At 27.2% G+C, this 21,552-nt stretch overlaps 1 protein-coding gene across 1 annotated transcript; it reads right to left on the bottom strand.

Moving 5' to 3' along the window:
* Positions 1–113: 113 nt before the first annotated feature.
* Positions 114–4,184, bottom strand: LOC114187041 (syntaxin-61). The gene is made up of 7 exons (XM_028075142.1): positions 3,996–4,184; positions 3,385–3,495; positions 2,825–2,938; positions 2,496–2,689; positions 796–886; positions 548–613; positions 114–350 (listed from the first exon to the last, which is right to left on the bottom strand). The coding sequence occupies exons 1-7, from the start codon at positions 4,047–4,049 to the stop codon at positions 240–242; spliced, it is 741 nt and encodes a 246-aa protein (XP_027930943.1). The 5' UTR covers positions 4,050–4,184; the 3' UTR covers positions 114–239.
* Positions 4,185–21,552: the final 17,368 nt, after the last annotated feature.

The following is a 21,552-nucleotide window of genomic DNA, read 5'->3' as shown; positions in this document are numbered from 1 at the left end:
CAGAAAATGGTTTAATCCAATGTGTCCAAAATAAAAAATCCTAACATAAATCTTAAAATACATTGCTATCTATTTTCATCACAATCAGAAATTTCTAATACCTCCCAAAAACATAAAACAATGAGGCCTCTATTTAACTGATAGTTAAATGCATTTCCATTATTAATCTTCAATCTCAACAAAAAAATGAAATATCTTTTCATGTACAAAGAGCACAGAGATTGGACCCATCTCAATGACTAGGTGAAGAATACTAAGATAAATAGGAAGATGAACAAGGCCAACAAAGCACATATCATCATGATTTGACCCTTTGTACTAGCTTTCTTCATAACCATTCCCACTTTTTTCTGCAAGCATAATAGAAGAGCAAAATATGAACCTCTTCGAGAGTTGGTATGTATCACAATCAACATTTCTTTTGTTATTAATTAATATCAGCAATCAAAGAGGTAAAATTTGTCTCTTTCAAGTAATTAATTTCTCAAAGATAAAACCAAACTAGACGATTTGAAGGAGAAAAATGAAGTATAGACGCAGAACTCACTTGGACAAAATCAAGTCGATTTGTTGTACTTTCCATCTCTGAACCAAGTTCCTCTAGAATCCTGTCCTGAAGCATTAAAATTGATATTGACAGGGCCAGAAATGTCAGATGAAACAAATTATTTCAGAGCTAAAAGGCAAAAAAATAGTTTTGTTCAAGCAAATTGAAGGAAACGCGTGAAGAAAGGAAGCTACCTAGCCATCAAAATGGATAGAACCAAGGAGAGTAAAAACATCTCAAACCATTACCTGTGCAGTGAGTTCATCATGAATTGTAAGTCCAACACCTCCAATTCTCCGTACACTCTCACTAAGCTCATCTAATTCCTCATCCTGTTTCCTATCACCATAATAGATATATATAAATAAAAACAAAAATAGCAACCAGAAGCAGATTGTATTTCCAGAAAGAATAACCATGGGCACAAAGTTGTCGAGCAGTGTATTTCATACATTTTGCCCTTGTCAAGGTTACCTACGGACTTTATTCCTCTTTCTGTTTTCTTTTTAATTCCAAGAGACAAGAAGAAAAGAAAGCAACCATTGCAGTAATTACTTGAAAGGTCTGTTTAAAATAATTTCTTCATAATCCTTTAAGCCGAAAAAGAAGAAAAAAAATGAAATAAACTTCTTTATAAATTAAAATTAGTTTATGCATAAGTTAAAAAATATCTTAGAGAAACTACTATGAGAAAACTTTACTAATTAACTCGTGTTTAAGTTCATTTTAACTTATGAAGAAGCTCATTTTAGTTTATGAAAAAGCTCATTTTAGAGAAGTTTATCCAAACATATAAAAGTAATATCGATAGTAGAACCACCATCACTCAAAGAACTATAAACATGATAATGAGAAATTTTCTTCACAAACAAGAATTTACAAGCATGAAATGAAGCTTATTTCAGTTTATTTGAAAATTCAATTTTTCTTCCTCTTCCTAGAAGTGTATACAGAGAAGTTTAACCACAAAGATATAAGCAAATACCAGGCGTAGATCCAAACCTCAAACTCAAATAATTATTAAAAAAATGGCAATGAAATCATTTTCTTCCCTAACAAAAATTTACAAGCAGTAAATGAAACTATGAGTAGAGAATTTCCCAGCAATCACACACAGAATAATCACTTAAATTTAACGTCACAGTTTATTCAACAAATAGGTAGGGTTGACAAAGTGAATCCAAACAGCCGGATAGATCCACCATCTCTTGGTAGGTGGGTTAGATAGTTGGACCCACCAAGCTGGCTCAACCCAACCCAACCCTGTGAGTCAAAGCAGGTCAACCTGCGATTACTTTTTCAATTTAAATGCATCACCCCTTACCAATAATTATTCTTATCTGCATCCAATAATTTTATAATGTTATAAGAAAAAATATAACTCTATGAAGCAAGTGTGGTGTTTGAGCTGTATCTTGGCAATTCTAAAAAAATAAACACAATCTATTGAATTACTCAATTGGTATGGAAAAATCTTCAACAAGTACTAGATTATGACAATTATTCAACAACCCCTTGATGGGCCGACCCATTGACGTGTTACTAAACAGGGTGAGTTGGATTCTTCAACCCTTTTTCACCAACAAGCTAACCCGCCCTGCTTTGAGGGGTTGATGGCAGGACAGAATGGATTAACTCATTTTCCCACGCCTACAATTAGGGGTATCCCCAAAAATATGTTGGTATAAGTTTCAAGCACACAGAACATTTCTTTCGTGTCTTAAAAAGCTTGTGGGAAGACTGACCAATATTTAAATCCAATTAAGACATCAACCAAACAAACAATACATTCTTGTAATCATATATGCAGAAAAATGGTTATCATTAGAGTTTAATGCCACAAAGATATACAAAAGTTAACTTTAAAAAATTATTGTTATGCCAAAGTAGAACAAAAGACATCCAAAATCCAGTTCAATTAGCATGAGGTATAAGAGGGGAGAAGTACTTTATAAGAAGCATTTGTCTATCTGATTCTGACTGTATGAAATCATCATTATCTCGGGCAGGATACTGGTCGTAGGTATCATTTTTATGAGAACTTGGTAGCCTCATGAGTTCTTGGCGCATCCCATTTACACTGCTGTGGCTTGTGGAACTTGAGCCCTTTCCGGCCTCCAATGCTTTCTTCATTGTGACAACCTAATAATGCAACGTAACAATGAATATTTTGGGCGTTATGTTTATAAGAAAATAATGACACTAAACAGCATTTGAACATTCAAAAAATTATTGCGTCTTCCCTACTTAGTAAAAATTGGCAGACATTTTAGATACCTGAGATCGAGCATTGCTTGTCCATTTCCTTCGGCTTTCAAGCTCAATTTCATCAATTCCATACCAAGAAGGTTCTCTAGACGCTACAGCAATTGCTTTATCCAATTCATCCACCTTTCTATCAAAAAATCAGACTTCAGCTGTCGTATATACGTTAGGTTGCAGAAGAAGAGAAAATGGGCAACATTTCTAAAATTGTACTATAATCAAATATATTAATTTATAAATTTATAAATTGTATTCCAAAAGTAATATTTAGATCACACTTGGAAACGTTTCCAAGGGCATTCAAATATCCAGGGTTTTTTTTTTCCTTTCAAGGTACCCCAAACTCCAGGAACTCAAGAATAAGGATCGAAGTGTTTTTGGAGAATTAAATGAAATCATCAGAAGATATTGGACACCAAAAGCCTCCAAAAAGTATGTCTAATCTACTAGATCTGAATTCATGCAACTTATGACAAGAACATGTTGAAAAACTGAAAAAATGAAAAGCTCATCAATGATCTAAGGATAAGTCATTCTGTCATTGATTCTGCATATGCATGCAATAGGTCTACCTGCCACTCTATGCTTTCGCATCCAGCACGAACCTCCTTCGTAAGACGTCCCTGTTCTGCAGCATTGGAAGTGCTTTCCCATTGATGAAAAGTAGATTGCAGCTTATCAATCTTCACAGAAATTAACAAATAATCAGATAATTAACTAAACATAATCCCTCATGAAAAAAACTGATCCATCGAAAAACAAATCAAAACACCAAAATCAGTTCACATTGTTGTTTTTGCATAATATCCTGTTTCAATCACCGATCCCATTTCAATTTCCACTTAAAACCCCAAATTCACACAACAATTTTCTTTTAGTGTGTCCTACGCTCCAATTAGTCATAAACCAACACCCACAATAAATCAGTGCGGTCCACACGCTACAAAGCCACATATCGCAATTGGGTTTCCTTCAAAAATCTCAAATTTACAAAGGAAAAAGCCCAATCATATTAATAATAACCTAAGAGAAAAACGAAATCTCAATAACCAGAAAGACCATTAAAAGAAAAAAGACAAAATAGCCTTCATTCACTCAAATACGCAGCATGAATCATCCAAGGAAAAAATGAAAATCAAATCCGAATGGTTAAGAAAATAAAATAATTGAAGAAAAGAAGTACCGAATCTTGAATCTCGGACTTGACAACATAAAATGGATCCTGAGCAGAGGGCATGTTAAGAGAGAGGATTGAATGATTCAGATGGACGAACACTTCACGATGAACACAAACTGCTTTGAATTTTGATTCTTGTTACCTTTGATGGTTCAACCTATCAGTAGTTCTTCTTGCCCAAAACATACATAGATTTTATAAAAGCACAAATTGTATCAAAATCATAATATATTATAATTGTACTTTAAAAATTAGAGTATTTTTCATTTAAAAAAATTAAACATATTCATTCATATAATTTTTAATTGTCTCCGATAAAATGTATTAGATTCACGTGGTTTATGTTTTGAATATTTTTTAATTGTTTTGCTTTGTAAAATTTTGTTTTATTATTTTAGTTTTAAGAGCTGGATGCATATATTTTACTTCTTTTAAATGTGTACACCTTTTATATATTTTTTATATAAAATAAATAAATATAATTCTTCTTTTGTCCCTAAATCCTTAAAGTAACTTTGATTTTGGTTTTTCAAATATTAAAAAAAATATTATTTTAACTTCTAAATAATAAACCTAAGAGACCAAAATGAGCTCAGGATTTATAGTTTGAATTTTAAAATTTTGAATTCAAATTGTATTTAGATTATTCAAAATTCACTTAGAATTAGAATTAGTTCCATTTTAAAATTTTGGTTAAAATTTATTTAGAAAAAATTAATTAAAATGTTTAAATTTACATATTTTTAAAATTAAAAACTAAATTAAATCATAGTTTCAATTAAAAAAAATCAATTTTCAAAACATATTTAAACCATCGTTCTATTTATTATTTAGCAACGAAAATATTTTTTTTAGAGAGTAAGAAACCTTTTTTAAATTCAAATGGGTAAAGTTCAAATTATTCCTCAATTTAACATGAAAATGAAAAATAATTAAAGCTAAAAAATATTTATTGTTTTTTATTATTTAAGAAACTAGTATCGGTTTTTTCATAATACTAGTGAATAATAATAATAATAATAATAATAACCTATAATAATAAGAAAGAAAATTCTCTTTTGTGTCCACATTTCAAAATATCAATTTTACTCTTTAAAATATATTATTTATTAAATTTTTAAAAATTGACTGTTACTTTTATAAATTTTTTTGCTTTATTTATCAACAATTATTCTCTTATCTTTTCTTATATATGTCATTTTATTTTATATATTAATTTAATAACATTATATTATCAACACCTATTTATATATATATATATATATATATATATATATATTAATTTAATAACATTATATTATTAACGTTATCTTTTCTTATAGTTAAAAGATACGTCGCGATAGTTCTTTGTGGATGCTAATAATAATAATAATAGGAGGAAGTTATATGTTGTGGGGTCTAATTCGCTTTATTTTTCCTTTCTCTTTGTTTTTTTCTTAACAACTACTTTTTTTTTTAAAGTATTTCTGTAAAAATATTTCTGTATTCTTTAAATATTTCACTTCATCTCTTTTTAAATAAATCTTACTAGAAGCTAACTAATTGAAGGAGAATTTCATTAAAATGTAACTTCGAATAAATATTTTCTTACTCAAATATCTTTAATTCTTTTTTCTCTTGTCTACTGGAAGTTTCGCATATTCTATTTCTTTTTTTTTTAAATGTTCTATCAGTTAAAATATTTTTTGGTATGCATTCTTATTTGTCTGGTGATATTTTTTTAGGACTCTAATATTTTAGTATATTTTCAACTCTTTTTAGTTATTATTAGTTATTACTTGAAGTAAAGTAAGTCTAAGATAAAAAGGAGATATTCAAGTTGAAATTCCTTTCTTTTTGTATACTAAAAGTTTATTGAATGCCGATGGTATTGAAATTGTTTAAATTTGATTTTGGAATATATATATATATATATTAGTATATGGTTTTTATGTTTTGATTGTGAAATTTAGTTTGAATATTCAATTTGAATTATATTAGGTATGATAAATTTGTAATAACTTAGTGTAAAACGTGGACTTGAAAATATGTTTTTAAATTTAATAAAAATTATTTTTGCACATCTGGCTTAGGTAGACTTATTTGACCGAGTGATTCCTTCATTTGTTAAAGATATTCAAAGCCTATTATATTCGAGATATTACCAATGAGTATAAGGGTTATGAAAGAAATAAAAAAAAAATTATTACATGATCAACAACTGAATTATATAGATTAAGCATTTAATGTCAATTCTTCTTCCATTTAGTATTGTTGCATTTTCAGCATCAAAATATTAATGACATAACAAATGACATTTGATAAATTATTTAAGTTCAATTTTACTTTTAATTGTATTGACTTTATTTTGTCTCAATTTTAACTTTTAATTATCTAACCAGAAAAGTTGCTTAAGTGCATATTATATTAATGCAACTATTTTATTTAGTTTTTTATTATATATTATTAGTTTTTATATTAATAAAATATTGCATACTATTTTTACACTAATGACAAGCTAAGTACTAAGTGGAAATGACTCGAGGTTGGCATAAGTCAAACTCTGCCGTCTAATTGGTTTTTGAGGTATATAATTTTTAGTGATTGTCCTAAGACCCTAAAAAATTATAATAATTAGAAAATATATATTTAAGGTGGATTATTTTTTTATTTAAAAAATTTATAGTTTTTAAATAATTTAAAAGATTTATTGTATTTAAAAGATATAAAGTGGTTATTATAGTATAATTTTTTTGATAAACATATAAAATAGTTATTATAATGTAAACAAGTTATATATGAGGGTTATTTCTTAAACATATTTATTAAAAATATATAAGATTTATTATATGTATGAGTTATCTTATATATAAGATATTTAAAGAGATTTTATAAGAGATAACCATAAATGTAAAAAAAAATGTATCTAATATTTTATTATTATTAGAATATCACTTAAAATTATTTAAGAGTATCTAGGACTTTAAGAGTGAGAATGAAATCCATGAATATACATACTAAACGAGTGAATCAATGTTACATTTGAGTAAAAAAAGATCGTGATTGAGTAAATTTGAAGTAAAAGTAAAGGTAAGATTCAAACATAGGAAGAGGGGAAAAAGTTGAGTTTTGAAGAAGAAGAAGAAGAAGAAGACGGAAGAAGTAAACAGAAAGGGGTAGAGGGAGCTTACATTCTTATTTTTTTTTTCTTTCTTGTCTTGTTTGTGTATATGATGTAGTATTTTATATGAGTCTAAATTATGGAATAGATGTTAATTAGTATGATTATGATGACGTGTTAATATGTGCTTGTTTGGAAGGTAAATATATGCTTGTGTGTGGTGACTCAACGAAAGGTGTTGAAGGGTAACTCCGCGACGTTAAGGAGAGGGGTTAATAACATAAAATGTTTAATTTTGTAGTCTTATGTTTTTTTCTTTTCAATTAAGTATGTTTGTAAGATAATTTTGTATTTTGTTCATTTGATATTTTCAATAAATAGGAATGGAGTTTATTTTAATTATGTAAATTTTGTATTTTGTTGATTTTGGAGTGTTACAATTGTTATCAAGAACCACTCCCCAAAAGACCTCACTTTTACAAATAAAGACCCAAAAAACCTATCTTTAGCTCGTGAAAGATCTTTTGACGAATGTTGGAAGTCCCACATCGACTAAAGATAAGGCAATTTCATAGTATACAAGTAGGATGTAGGATGCAAATGTTACTTTACAAGCTAGTTTTGTGGGGTTGAGTTAGGCTTAAAATTCATTTTTAATATGATATTAGAGATAAATTTACATCTAACATCTTTGTCTCTAAAGTTAATTTTTTATTTTTTATTCCAATTTTACTATTAGTTTATTTTAAACCATATAGAGACTTGTTAAACTTACAAACAAGATTTGGCTGGGAAGAGAAAAACCATGTGGAGAAACTAAAGTCCAAGTGTGGTTTCTGTCAAGAGCATGTAACTCAATATCTATAGCATGTTTCCAACATACTTGGGCATAAATAATATGACAAAAAAGGAGTATGGTCAGGAGAACAATTATCATAAGAAATAAATAAATTCATCGGATAAGGTGTGAAAGCATTAAGTTGAAGCAACACCGCAATAATATTGATCTAAGTATCGATGCCTGTTTTTCACTCTATGAGAAGTTCTAAGATCAAGATCAGTAACTTCAACATTATCATAAACAAGACTAGGAGCAAAGTCCATAGTAAGGTTGTGGCATGTGAAACATGTAAAGTTGGAAAATCATACATGCTATATCACATGAATGAGAATTGTCAATTGAAGCAATAGAGTTATCAGATGGCAAAGAGAATGAGTAAGGAAAAATATTTTCGTGAAAGATAACATTCTTAGTCACATAAATAGACTTGGAGTGGAGATCATACATCCTTTTGTGCTAGATTTTTAACTAAGGAAAACACATTTTAAGCTTCGGAAATCCACTTTAGTTCTTCCAATAGTGACAAAATTGGCATAACCCACACGACAAAAAAAATTTAGATTAAAAAAACCAAATTTAGTTGAATAGACGAATCTATAAGGAGATTGATTATTGAAAAAATGAATAGTTAACCTATTAATGAGATGAGCAACCAATTTAAGGGAATAAGACCAGAAAATAGTAGAATAGACCAATGTAATGACTAATTGTGTTCGTCTCTATAATTCATTATTATTTAATAATTTTCTTGTAATATAATCTCGTTCCAATTTTACAAGAGATAATTCACAAATTTGTTATTTAATGATTTTCTTGTAATATAATCTCATTCCAATTTTACAAGAGATAACTCCTAAATTTGACTGGTAGAACAAAATGATCATACATAAAATTAATATTTTTATAAAAAACCACTAAATGTGTTCTACAAGGATTACTCATTGAAAGTGGGTTAACAAACTATTATGCAATATCTTCAAACCTTCTGCATTAGAATGAGAACATGTTTCATATAGTTTTATGTTGAAGAAATTTATAAACAACTTAAAATGGTTTTCGAGAACGTGTAAATACAAAAAGTACATGAGAACTTATCATTGAAATTCAAAGTTTGTTTAAGAGTAAATACAATTTCCTATTAACTCTAAAAGACCATATTTGTAATTCTTGGTCTACTTTAAATTTGTTAGCTGCCACAATCTTATTTCACACTTTTACAATATTGTAACTGTTTGACTTCATAATTCACTTCTTCATAGCTAGAATATATTCTCTCAAAGGGATCCAAAGCAGTCACTTACAAACCAATTATTTTTCTATTTTATTTTTCATTCAACTTCATAATCTCATCTTAGTGAGAATATCACATCTGATTTTACTTGTTGGAATTGATAATCGGTTATTTTCAATTCAGTGAATAGATTCATGAATTTCACTGACAAATCTGATAGCTCGTGTGATTATAGAGGTGTTGGACTTATCACGGTTATCCTCAATGGGAGTGGTTGTAGAGATAGAGGTGAAGATGGTGGTAGAGGTGGAAGTGGAGGTGAAGATAGTGGTGGTGGTAGTAGTGAAGATGGTGATTTTGGTGGTGGAGGTGGAGGTGAAGATTGTGATATTGATGGTGGATGGGGAGGTGAAGATAATTGTGGTGGTAAAGGTGAAGATGATGGTGGTGATGAGGGAGGTGGAGGTGAAGATGGTGGTGGTGTGCGCAAAGGTGGAGATGAAGAAGATGAACTTATCAAAATTTTCCTTCACTTTTTAATGTCTGGGACCATACTTTCTTCTTTTGTCTTCTGTTCGCTTTGTCTGCATATACAATACATGAGTCATAAAGTGTTCATTTGCCAACTAAATAGTTTTCACATTAACAAAAATTGTTCATAAAAATTTAAAGCAGATCGTAACAAAATTCTAGACTTAATTTAAAATAAAAAATCTAATAAAATATGAAATGAATTTAACTTTTAAAAGAGTTAAAATACATTTTAAGAAATCTAACAAAGAGTTAATTAATTAAATTTCATTTCCATAATCAAAAAATGATGTATTTAAATTTAAATCAGTAGAAGTCTAGCAAGATATTCTATTGTTAAATTAAAACTAATATAGTGAAATTCATAAAATAACTATAATTTAACGAAACATAATATCTTCATATGATTGTTCTAACTATTTTACAAATTAATTACTTTGCGAAAATCAAATAATTTTCACGATATCAAATCATCAAAGTATATAATTATCGTATCCTGCTTATATTTACTTATAAGATTATATAAAGAATATCATTTTATTAAATAATAAATGTTATGAAATTATTATTGTACTGAATGTCCCATCGGACAAGGTTAAAAAAACTCTTATATAAAACATAGACATCGGTCGAACGGCCTGGTGTATAAGTTGCATAGGACCATCGGTCAATCGGTTCTACAAACAAACCACATCACATCGTTAAGAAACCATCGGTCGAACGGCCTGGTGAATAAATTGTATTGGACCATCGGTCAATCGGTTCTACAAATAAGTCACTGTATCGCCAGAAGCAATCGGTTGATCGGTCTCACGATCAAACCACGTTCAGGCCCATCAGTCAGTGGGTAACGCATAAACGAGTGACATTCTGATCCCCAATGGGACATCAGTCGATCGGCCCCACACGAACAGCACCCTAACCTAATAAAGGACAATTAGTTGATCAACCATCAGGTCGATCGGTCGCTCAGTCTCTACATTCGCGTGGTCCTTTACAAGCGTCCATCGGTCGATCAGCCATACACGAATCGTTCACTTGTTAAAAACAGGGCATAACTAACCCAGTTAAGCGGCCATCGATCGCACGGTTAAACAACCAGTCAATCAGATTAATTAACGTTAAACGAGTCAGTAATCTTGATTAAAGGATCATTGGGCCGTGATTAAGGAACCCTAATCACAGGCCCACACCGAAAACTATAAATAGGGCCCAAAGGTAGGTTGGTGAGGATCTTTAATTCGCATTTATTACAGCAGCTACACTGATATACCGATCGGTTAATTACTGACTTAAGCATCGGAGCCCTTTAGACAGGTACCCCGATCGTCATCCCAGCCGATCGAGCAAAGGAGTGGATTTTCTTGAAGTTATCGCTGTAGCGAGAAGTGAAGTAAGCTTGAAGAGGTTCTTTAGTAGACCATTGGTCCCTACACCCGAAACAATTATAACATAAAATACATTGACAAAAAAACAACTATAGCACATAAAAATATTTTAATAGCTTTGTACATATTATTATTAGTATGATCTTTTTAAAACAATAAGATTCTATTTCTTTTCTAAAATATGTGAATATAATTTCTTTGGTCATATTCATAGTAATTACATCACTATAATAACACGTTTTATGTCATATGTTGTTATTGTGGATAAACCAACTTTAACTAATGACAAGTCAATGATTTTTCCTTTTATGTATAATTCGTTACAAAAATTTTAAAATGAACTATATTTAGTTGTTTAAAAGAGTGAAACCAAATTGAAAATATTCAAAATAGAAGAAAGAAATTAAAAGAATAGCATTATATTAGACTAAAACAGATAAAATGGAATATGATAGACCTTTTAATGATATCTCTTGTATTATTCTTTTCTATAGATGATTCATAACAATTTCGAATTCGTAGGTCGTAATCTTAGAGTTGAAGCAATTCTTCTTTAGTGTAAAAGTGTTCAGCATATCGAGATATTAGTTGACGCAAGGTAGAAGATTGAAAGGGCTTTGAAGATAATCCATCTCTGTTGGTAATACTTGCAAGTAATTCTTCCAAAGTTTTCAGGTTCCTCATAATCACAATCAAATGAAGAAAGAAAACTTAAGAATTGAAAGGAAAAAAATTAGTGAAAGAGTAATGAAGTGTAAATAGCTATAAGAAGATAAATCATAAAGATTAACAATAAAAAAATGATAAAATTGATTTAATTTAGTTATCGGCAAAATTTTTATAAAGATATACCTATTTAAAAATATAAATCATAATTTTTTTTAAAACGTTAATACTCACCAACAAGAGAAATTTAAAACTAAGATAATTAATGATAATTTTTTTAATTATTAAATTATACTACATAAAGAGATAATTGATAAAATAAGATTTAGTTAATCACACTCCATAGGAGATAATTGATAAATATTATTGATAAAAAATAAAAATAAACTACATAAAACCAACATTTATATATATATTTGGTTTGCCATGAAACTTATTTGCATAATGTATGTCAATTAAAAAAAAAATTATGTCTCACATTTGAATATTTCTATTATTTTTTAATATTTTTATTTATTGTATATTTTTTTTTCACATGAAAATATTTAATACTCTCTCAATTTAAGTGTTTAATAGCATAAACATTTTATTTAACAAGTAGTATAAAAAAATATTTCTACTTATTATTAATAATTTTTGTTTCATTTGAAGAATTTTTTTGTTTTGCTAAAATAATTTTCGTTATTTCTCAACCATTGAGTATATATGTTGATATTTGAAAAGTTTTCTTAGATCTCTAAGGTATTTTTCATCTTATCATACTCTTAATTATACATTTATTTTCCATTTCTTTCAATAGTCTCTCAAATTGTTTCTAAGACACACATTTGTTAATTTTTAATATTTTTATTTGTTGTTTATTTTCATCATGTAGAATACTATTTCGATATATTTTATCTAATTATTTTTTATTTTCTATATTTTCTAACTCATTATCAATCATATTGTAATCATTTCACTATAATTGTACAAATAACTTTTATTTACTACAATATAAAAAAATTTAATGTAATTTTCGTGAATATTTTTTATCACCATTCAACATATATTGGAGTTCAAAAGATACAAGATCTAAGTCAAAATTTTATTATTATTTTTATTATTTGTTCTTTGCGTCATTTTGATCAAATGATGTATTATAACTTTTATTAGTGTATAAAAAAGAGATTCATTAGAATTTAAAAAATTGAAGTAAACAAACATTTAAAATATATTTTAATTTGAATATTTGTTTTTCTTTTGTATTTTTTTAAAAATATTTTTAAAATTTATCAACTAGGTTTCATTAATGTTTGCAAATTTAATAAATGTTTTGGTTCTCATAAAATTTTATTTGGTATTCTAATCTAAAATGTAAACAATTATAATTTATTTAAAAGTATTTGATATCAAAGAAACAACCATCATCCTAATATTAAATATTTGATAATATAATGTTTCCTTTACCATAATTTTTTTTATTTTATAAAAATTAATTAAAATTAATATTGAAGTAGTAAAATGGGTACGGGTATGAGTACGAGATTATAACCGTTAACCGGTGAAAATGGAGATGGGACAAAAGTTTGATACCTATTAGATTTGGGTATGAGGATGAACATGAATTTTTTTTATGGGGATGAATATGGGATAGCGAAACTCGTCCCCGCCCCGCCCGCCCCGTTGTCATCCCTACTTTTTATCTTTTAATCAACTTACAACATTTTGAAATAATTAGAGTTTTAAATATATTTTATAACTATATTTTACCTTATATATATTTCTCATAATTCACTTGTTTTATGTTTTAATTTTTTTTATTTCTTTGGTTTTATAAAACTTTTGTTTTACTATTTTAGATTTTAATAGTGTATTTACTTCTTATGAGTGTGTACATTTTTTATATCTTTTATATATAACAAATTAAATTTTATTCTGCTTATGCATCTAAAATTTTTAAAGTAATTTTGGTTTTGGTTTTTCAAATATTAAATAAAATCAAATGTGATTTTTACAGAGATTCCACATGTTAAATGAAAAAAAAAATAATAGAAAAAAATATGGAAGAGCGTTTGAAAGTTAATGTATCAAACTCTTATCTTAGGATTATAGTCTACTAATGAAATAATGAAGTATAAACATAACTATAACATCTTGAACAAGGACATGAGGAAAAACAAATCGCTTTTAGAAAAAATGAATTGAGTTTTTTAATTTGAGGTTTTTACTTTTCTTACACATACCATTATCAATAAAATCAAACAATCAAACTTACCATTAATCATAGCACAACATATAATACCCACAAAAGAGTTATTTTGTCCTTATTATCAAAATTTAACCTGAAACACATACAAACCAAAAAGTTAACTTCTCATAACCCAAAATATTCATACATCCTTATATCCATAAAAGTCATAAAATCATGAAAATATATTGTTTTATTCAAATATCATCGTCTTTCTAAAAAAAATTTAAAACCTAATACTCAAATCAATTATCAATTTCTTAAATTTTAGTATTTTAAATAAAATTCTTTTAAATTCAAAAAAAAATCAAACAAAACGTAAATAAAAAATAATCACAATTTAATCCAATTCATGATACATATATAAATAAGAAGGTAAGAAAGAAAGAACAACTCAATATCAACAAACATTCAAAAACTCAATATCAACACAGATTCAAAGATATTGTGTACAGTTACAAAAATCAAGTTTTGTAGCAAAATATGGAGTTTTGTAGCATGTATAGTTTGCAAAACGATGAAGGAGAAAGAGTGTTAAAGAAGGACCTTTCTGGCATCAGTTAGCTAATGACACCCCATCCACCATTATCGAAACTCATTTGAATCATGGAAGAACCAAATAACACAGTTTGAGATCTCTATGGGTCTGCCAATAAAATGAGAAACTCTAATGTTTCTCTTTATCCACTTGTCTCCTCCAATTACGCCGGCCATTATTCTGTCTATCAGTGTTTTATGTGATTGGATTTAGGTCTTATTGGCGTTGTATCTCCCTAGTGATACCTCTCCTTTATAAACCTCACACCCTGCTAGTTACTTAACAGCTAAGTATTATTGACTATCATGCAATTGTATCCACAGAGTTTGTGGACATAATTATTTCTATCGTATTTTTCTTAGTTGAACTATGTTTAGAGACGAGCACGGATCTGTTTTCTAACTATATATCAACTTTTATTAATATATATATATATATATATATATATATATATATATATATATATATATATATATATATATATATAATATATTGACACACTTATGTATACATGAGGATGCATAGGTGCACCTCTACTGAAATTATTATCAAATATTTTAATAAAATTGATTTCGTCATACTTATTTTATATGTTTATTCTCGCCTTCTTAAAATTTTATTTTTAGTTTAAAAGGTGACTATATTAAAATTCAAATAAATTTTAATTGTTCCATGACTTTAAGAGTGTTAGATCACAATATATCTGTATTTGCTATTTTGTCTTAATTTGGTCCCAGTTTTTTTAAAACGGAATCAATTTCATCCTTATGTCAAAATTATTTTTTATATAAATTTTACAATGATATTTTTATTATAATTGATATTTTTAACAAAATTAAGTTTATTTAAATATATATTTTGTATTGAACTTTATTAAAATTTTGTTTTAAATATTTATATATCTATAGTTTATAGATAAATGTTAGAGTTGTTTTAAAAATAATAACTTTAAATATAAATTTTTAAAACAATTTTATAACAACTTAAAATAAATATATTTACTTAAAATTTTACAATTTATTTTATTTATAAACCAATTCTAACATTTGTCTATAAATTATTGATATATAAATGTTTAAAACAATATTTAATTAAAGTTCAATGTAAAATAAAAACTTAATCTTGTTAAAAATATCATTGTGACATTTAGATAAAGGTTAAATTTTGTCTCAATTTGAAAAGGAGTGAAATTGCTTCATATTTTAAAAAAATAAGACCAAATTGAGGTAAATTAACAAATACAGAGACTAAATTGAGAATTTTCACATTCAATAATGACACGTAGCACTGCTACTGCCCCATTACATTGCCTTTGCCACATGGTACTACGTCAGCTTAACACGTGAAAATTTTTTATTTATTATAAAAAAATTAAAAAATTAAAAAAAAAATCATGTGCTGACATGTGAAATATAATTAACGATGTTAGTATACTACTAATGAAAATGACATAATTGCAACAAATTTTTCAAAATGTGGACCTGATTGAGAAAAAAAAGAAAAAGAATTTATTTGAAATTTTTCTAAAAAAATGAGAATCAATGAAATTATTTAACCTAGTTTTTAATAGTGGATGGATGTATTTTACCTCTTAATGTACACCTTTCATATCTTTTTTATATAAAAGAAAATTAAATTTAATTCTGCTTTTGTCTAAATTTTTAAAGTAACTTTGATTTTGGTTTTTCAAATATTAAAAATATATATTTTAATTTCTAAATAATATATCTAAGAGACCAAAATAAGCTAGATTTGCTTAGGTCAAAAACAATATGTCCCTTGACCATGAGACTAATATTCTTATTTATAGTAAATGAATCAGTTACAAATATTACAAATATATATAATAATCTTAAAGATAATCATCAATATCTTCCTAAATCTCAACCAACCTAAATAATAACTAATGTAACTATAATAATTATATAACATTCGTTAATATTATTTCCTTAATCTTAGCTTCTTACGAGGAAGTTAGTTTGCTATCCTTACTAACATAGACTTTATAGTGATACAACTCTACACCTCTGCTCATCCTTGCTCAACCATCGGCTTTATGGCGATGCCACTTCATATCTTTGTTTTTTGTTGATCATCACCATATCATCGGTAATATATTGACCTTATCAATAACATTTAGGTTAAATTATACTTTTGGTCTCCATTTTCGTCACAAAATTTGAATTTGGTCCCTCAATTCTTTTTTATCTCAATATGGTCCCTATTTTGGGAAATTTGATGTATTCAAGTCCTTTCCGTTAGTGGTGTAGTACGGTGTTAAATGGGGTGTCACGTGTCAACTTCTGGATTTTTTGAATTTTTTAAATTTTTTTGATTTTTTTTAATTTTTTTAAAATTTTTAAAAAAATTAAAAAGTTGTCATGTGTCAAGCTAACATCGTGTCACATGTCACTATTATAACAGATGTCATTTTCTCATTCTCAATTTGGTCCCTATATTTTAATTTTTGTCTCAATTTAGTCCCAATTTTTGTAAAAATGATGCAATTTCGTCCCCCTCCAAATTGAAACAAAATTATAAAATGTTATACAAATTTTTTTATTAAATTTGATTTTTTTATTCAAATTGATATTTTTATTATATATTTTCAATAAAACTAAGTTTATTTAAATTTGTTTCACATTCAATTTTACTTAAAATTGTTTTCAAATTTTAAATTTATTTGTTTTTTATTGTTACATAAACTAGTTAATTTTTCTTAAATTATATAATTGTTATTTTTATACCAACTAAAACATTTGTATTGAAATTATTGAATTTTACACATTTTAAAAATATTCAATTATTTAAAATATAAATTAAAATAAAAAATATTAAAGTATAATGTAATAAAATATCAATATAATTTATGAATTTTTTTGTTATTAGCATTATTTTCTATTAACAACTTTAAAACAATTTTAAATAAAGTTTAATGTAAAATATAAATTAAAATAAACTTAATCTTGTTAAAAATATTTACTTGAAATATCAATTTTGATAGAAATATTTGTGCACATTTATATAGAAATTAAATTTGGTTTCAATTTATAGAGGGACAAAATTGCACAATTTTTACAAAAATTAGGACTAAATTGAGACAAAAATTAAAATACTGGAACCAAATTGAGAATAGGAAAATGACACATGGCATAATAGTGACACGTGACACTATTATTGCCACGTGGCATGATATCAGCTTGACATGTGACAATTTTTTTATTTATTTTAAAAAATTTTAAAAAAAAAATTCAAAAAGAAATTTAAAAATCCAGGACTGACACGTGGTACCCATTTAACACCGTTACTACACCATTAACGGAAAGGGCTTTATTGCATCAAATTTTCCAAAATAGAGACGAAATTGAGATAAAAAAGAATTGAGAGACCAAATTTAAATTTTGCTACGAAAATAGAGACCAAAAGTATAATTTAACCTAAATGTTATTGACATAACAAAAATACACTACATAAAGCTAACATTTTTATACAAAAATAAAATCACTAAAATATTATTATATCTAAATCTATCTTTCATAAAAAAAAAATATATATTTGAATTAAATATCTCCTCTTAAATTAAACTAAAACTTGTAAAAAAAAAACAAAGAAGCAATTTTAGCACAAGTTATTGTTGCTGTTAAAAAAAACAAGTATCTCATTAACCAATAACACCATTAAAAAAAAAGATAAACCTTTTTATATTCAAATACTTAGCATGAATCATTTAGAAAAAAATGAAATCCGAAATGTTAAGAAAATAAAATCATTGCAGAAAAAAAGATTATATATATATATATATATATATATATATAATTTAGAAATCTACTGTTGTACAATTTAATTTTTATATAAATTGAAAATCATTGGAAAATAATCTTAAAATTAAAAATAAATAAATAATATAAAAATAAAAAATGTATATTTTAAATATAATTTGCTATCTTTACACATTGAGATTTCCTCTCATCATCATACTAGAGAGATTACATGGGTATATATATGGTTGAGAGGATTTTAATGGATTAATCTTGGTTTCAATCAAAATCTTTGGGTGGGACTTGATTCATCTGTGTATCTGTGTGTGGTTTTAGTTTCGGGGTATGCATTGAATGTGGCTTTGGATCAAATTATGATATTCTACTGCAAACTGGGTATCAGTGCAGCCATTTCATACTGCAAACGTGCATCCAGGTGTAGACAATGTAATATTTACATTTTATTTGATGTTCTTTTTATTGGGTATTGGGCTCCTTTTCTATATGGAGAAAAGGCTCAAAATTTGAGAAGTCCATGTCTCACTTAAATCTAGTGGAGAGGAGGCTATAAAATAAAGAGAGAGGCAGAACAATAGAGTCAGAATACACTGAAAGCCCTAACACATAGAGGGAGAGGTAGAGGGAAAATTCTGTTCACGTTTTTCATAGAGCTGTCGTAGTAAATTCGGCGCTGCGGATTCGTTCACCGTTGGATCGGGCTGAAATTTTTACAGCAGGTTCGGAACTCATTGCTCTTCATTCTGACCGGTCGGATCTTTGATACGAGGTCTGAGTTGGGAGATATTAATTTCGCACTGCAGCAGTGATTTTTAGAGGTTTTCCTCTCTTGTTCTTCTCTATTTGAAAGCTTTGTTGCTTTGTTATTTGGTTGGGTGTTGGCACTAATTTGTGCTATTGATTAAGACTCTTTTGTACTCTTGTTGATCATAGTGAAGCTATTTCTTTGGTCTGGACGACTCGTGGTTTTTACCCTTGATTTGAGGGGTTTTCCACGTTAAAAATCTTGGTGCCTTTATTTGTGCTTTTGTTGATTTATTATTGCTGCTCTTTGATTATTGCTCCTCATAGATTCTTGCAAGTTAGGGGAAATTATATCCGCTGCATTCTCTGGTATATTGTTTGTTGTTGTTTTCCCCATCACTTTTTTGTCTTATAATGTCATGAAATGATAACATAGTGCTTATTAATGTAGTTTGAAAATAGAAGAACTCATTAGCTTATGTATTTTTATTGGCAGGGAGTAAGTGAATTAAGTGAATTAAGTATGTTCCGAACAGTGGCGGATCTTGACCAACATTGATGGGGTGTCCAAATAATACATCCAAAATTTATACATTTCATTATTGTCACTAACACAATAAAAAATGAAGTATACGAAGAAAATTGAGAGACATAAATACCAAAAATGATTTATCAATATACCTATTTAAATAATCTATTCCTTTATCCTTCATCAATATACCTATTTTAAGAAAAAAATACTAAAAAGTGATTTATCATAATCTAATAAAAAATTGAGAGACATAAATACCAAAAGAAAATTCGATGATAATCAAACCACACTTAAAATTCAATTATAAAAAACACACAGTACAATCATTTTTTTCTTCTATGTTGATAAAATAAAAAAATTAATATAAAAGAGACTCATTAAATAAATTATTAAATTAATATTTCACTATCAAGTGAGACAAAAGAGAATTACCTTCTTCTTTATTTCTTTGAATGGAAGAGAACAGTTGAGAGATGAAAGCAAAAATAATTGATTTTTTTCTCTTCCAAAAGAAAAGAAAACATGTAAGAATGGAAGATGAGAACAATTTGTAAGAAATTCAAGATATAGACATATAAAATAGGCTCATTAAATAAATTATTGAATTAATATTTCACTATTAAGTGAGACGAAAGAATTACTTTCTTCTTTTCTTCCTTGAGGATGGAAGAAAATAAAGGAGAAATAAGAGAAAAAATAATAGATCTTTTCGTTTTAGAAACAAAAGAAAACAGATGAGAATGAAATATGAAAACAATTTATGAAAAACACAATCTATAATGAAAACAAATAATTAAAAATATCTTGATAAATCTTTTTAATCTTTATTCTTTATTATATTTGATTTTATATTTTATTATTTATTAGTATTAATTATTATGTTTATAAAAGAAATAAAATATTTAATTTAATATTTATAACAAAATAAAATTAAAATACCTAATATTTATAATAAAAAAATCAAAATATTTATTGTAAAAAAAGTTTCAAAATTTTTGGGGGGACCAAGGCCCCTCCCTGCACCCATGATGATCCGCCCCTGGTTCCGAAAGAGATAATTTAATTCTTCTGTTTGTCATAAATTAACATTATATTGAATCCAAATACTTCATACTTCTTCTAATACTATTGAGAAATACAAGTCACTGGTTTTTGATTGATCTTATTCAATTAAATATTTTTATGTGTACTATATATGTCTTTTTCTAAATTAAATTTTGTAAATATGATCGGGTGATTAACTACTCAAACATATGTAATTACATTTGAAGTATGACAAGTTCATTTAAGGGACAAAACATCACATAGCAATATCAATAAATGTTCTTCAAAAGCTAGTTTTCCATAAGGATGGCAAAATGGGCTGGGCCTAACGGGCCAACCCGTACTAAAAGGAACGGGTTGGGTTGAAGATTTCAACCCGTCAGTCCGTTCTATTCCGTTTCGTCCAGTCCGTCAACTTGACGGTCCAAAGTGCGGGCCAACCCCTCATGGCCTGTTGGCCCGTTTTAAAAAAATAAAATAAAATAAAAATAATAAAAAAGATTAATTTTTATATTATATATTTTAAATGTATAAATATATAATAGTATTGTAATTTAAATCATTAACACCTACAAATTAGGTTTGAATTATTATTAGTTATAATTGAATAATTTAATACGTAAATTTAATAATTATTTTAACTTATCTAATTAAAAACATTAACTAATCAATTACAAATTAAAATAATATTTTATTTGATTAAATATGACTTTAATAATAATTTATATGTATATATAAACAAATTTTAAAAATAAAATAAATTAAAAAAATTGAAAACTAATTAAAAAAAATAAAAAAAATAGATAGGCCAACCCGGCCCGACCCATTAACCCGTCGTATACGGGACGGATTGTAATTATTAATCCGTTTCTGTTTGACGGGCCAGCCCAACCTGGTCCGTTTTTTGACGGACCACATACGGGCCAGGCCTAAACGGGCCGGACT

Source organism: Vigna unguiculata, chromosome 6 (assembly GCF_004118075.2).
Source record: "Vigna unguiculata cultivar IT97K-499-35 chromosome 6, ASM411807v1, whole genome shotgun sequence".
Taxonomy (NCBI): Eukaryota; Viridiplantae; Streptophyta; class Magnoliopsida; order Fabales; family Fabaceae; genus Vigna; species Vigna unguiculata.
This window is presented reverse-complemented; position numbering and strand designations above follow the sequence as displayed.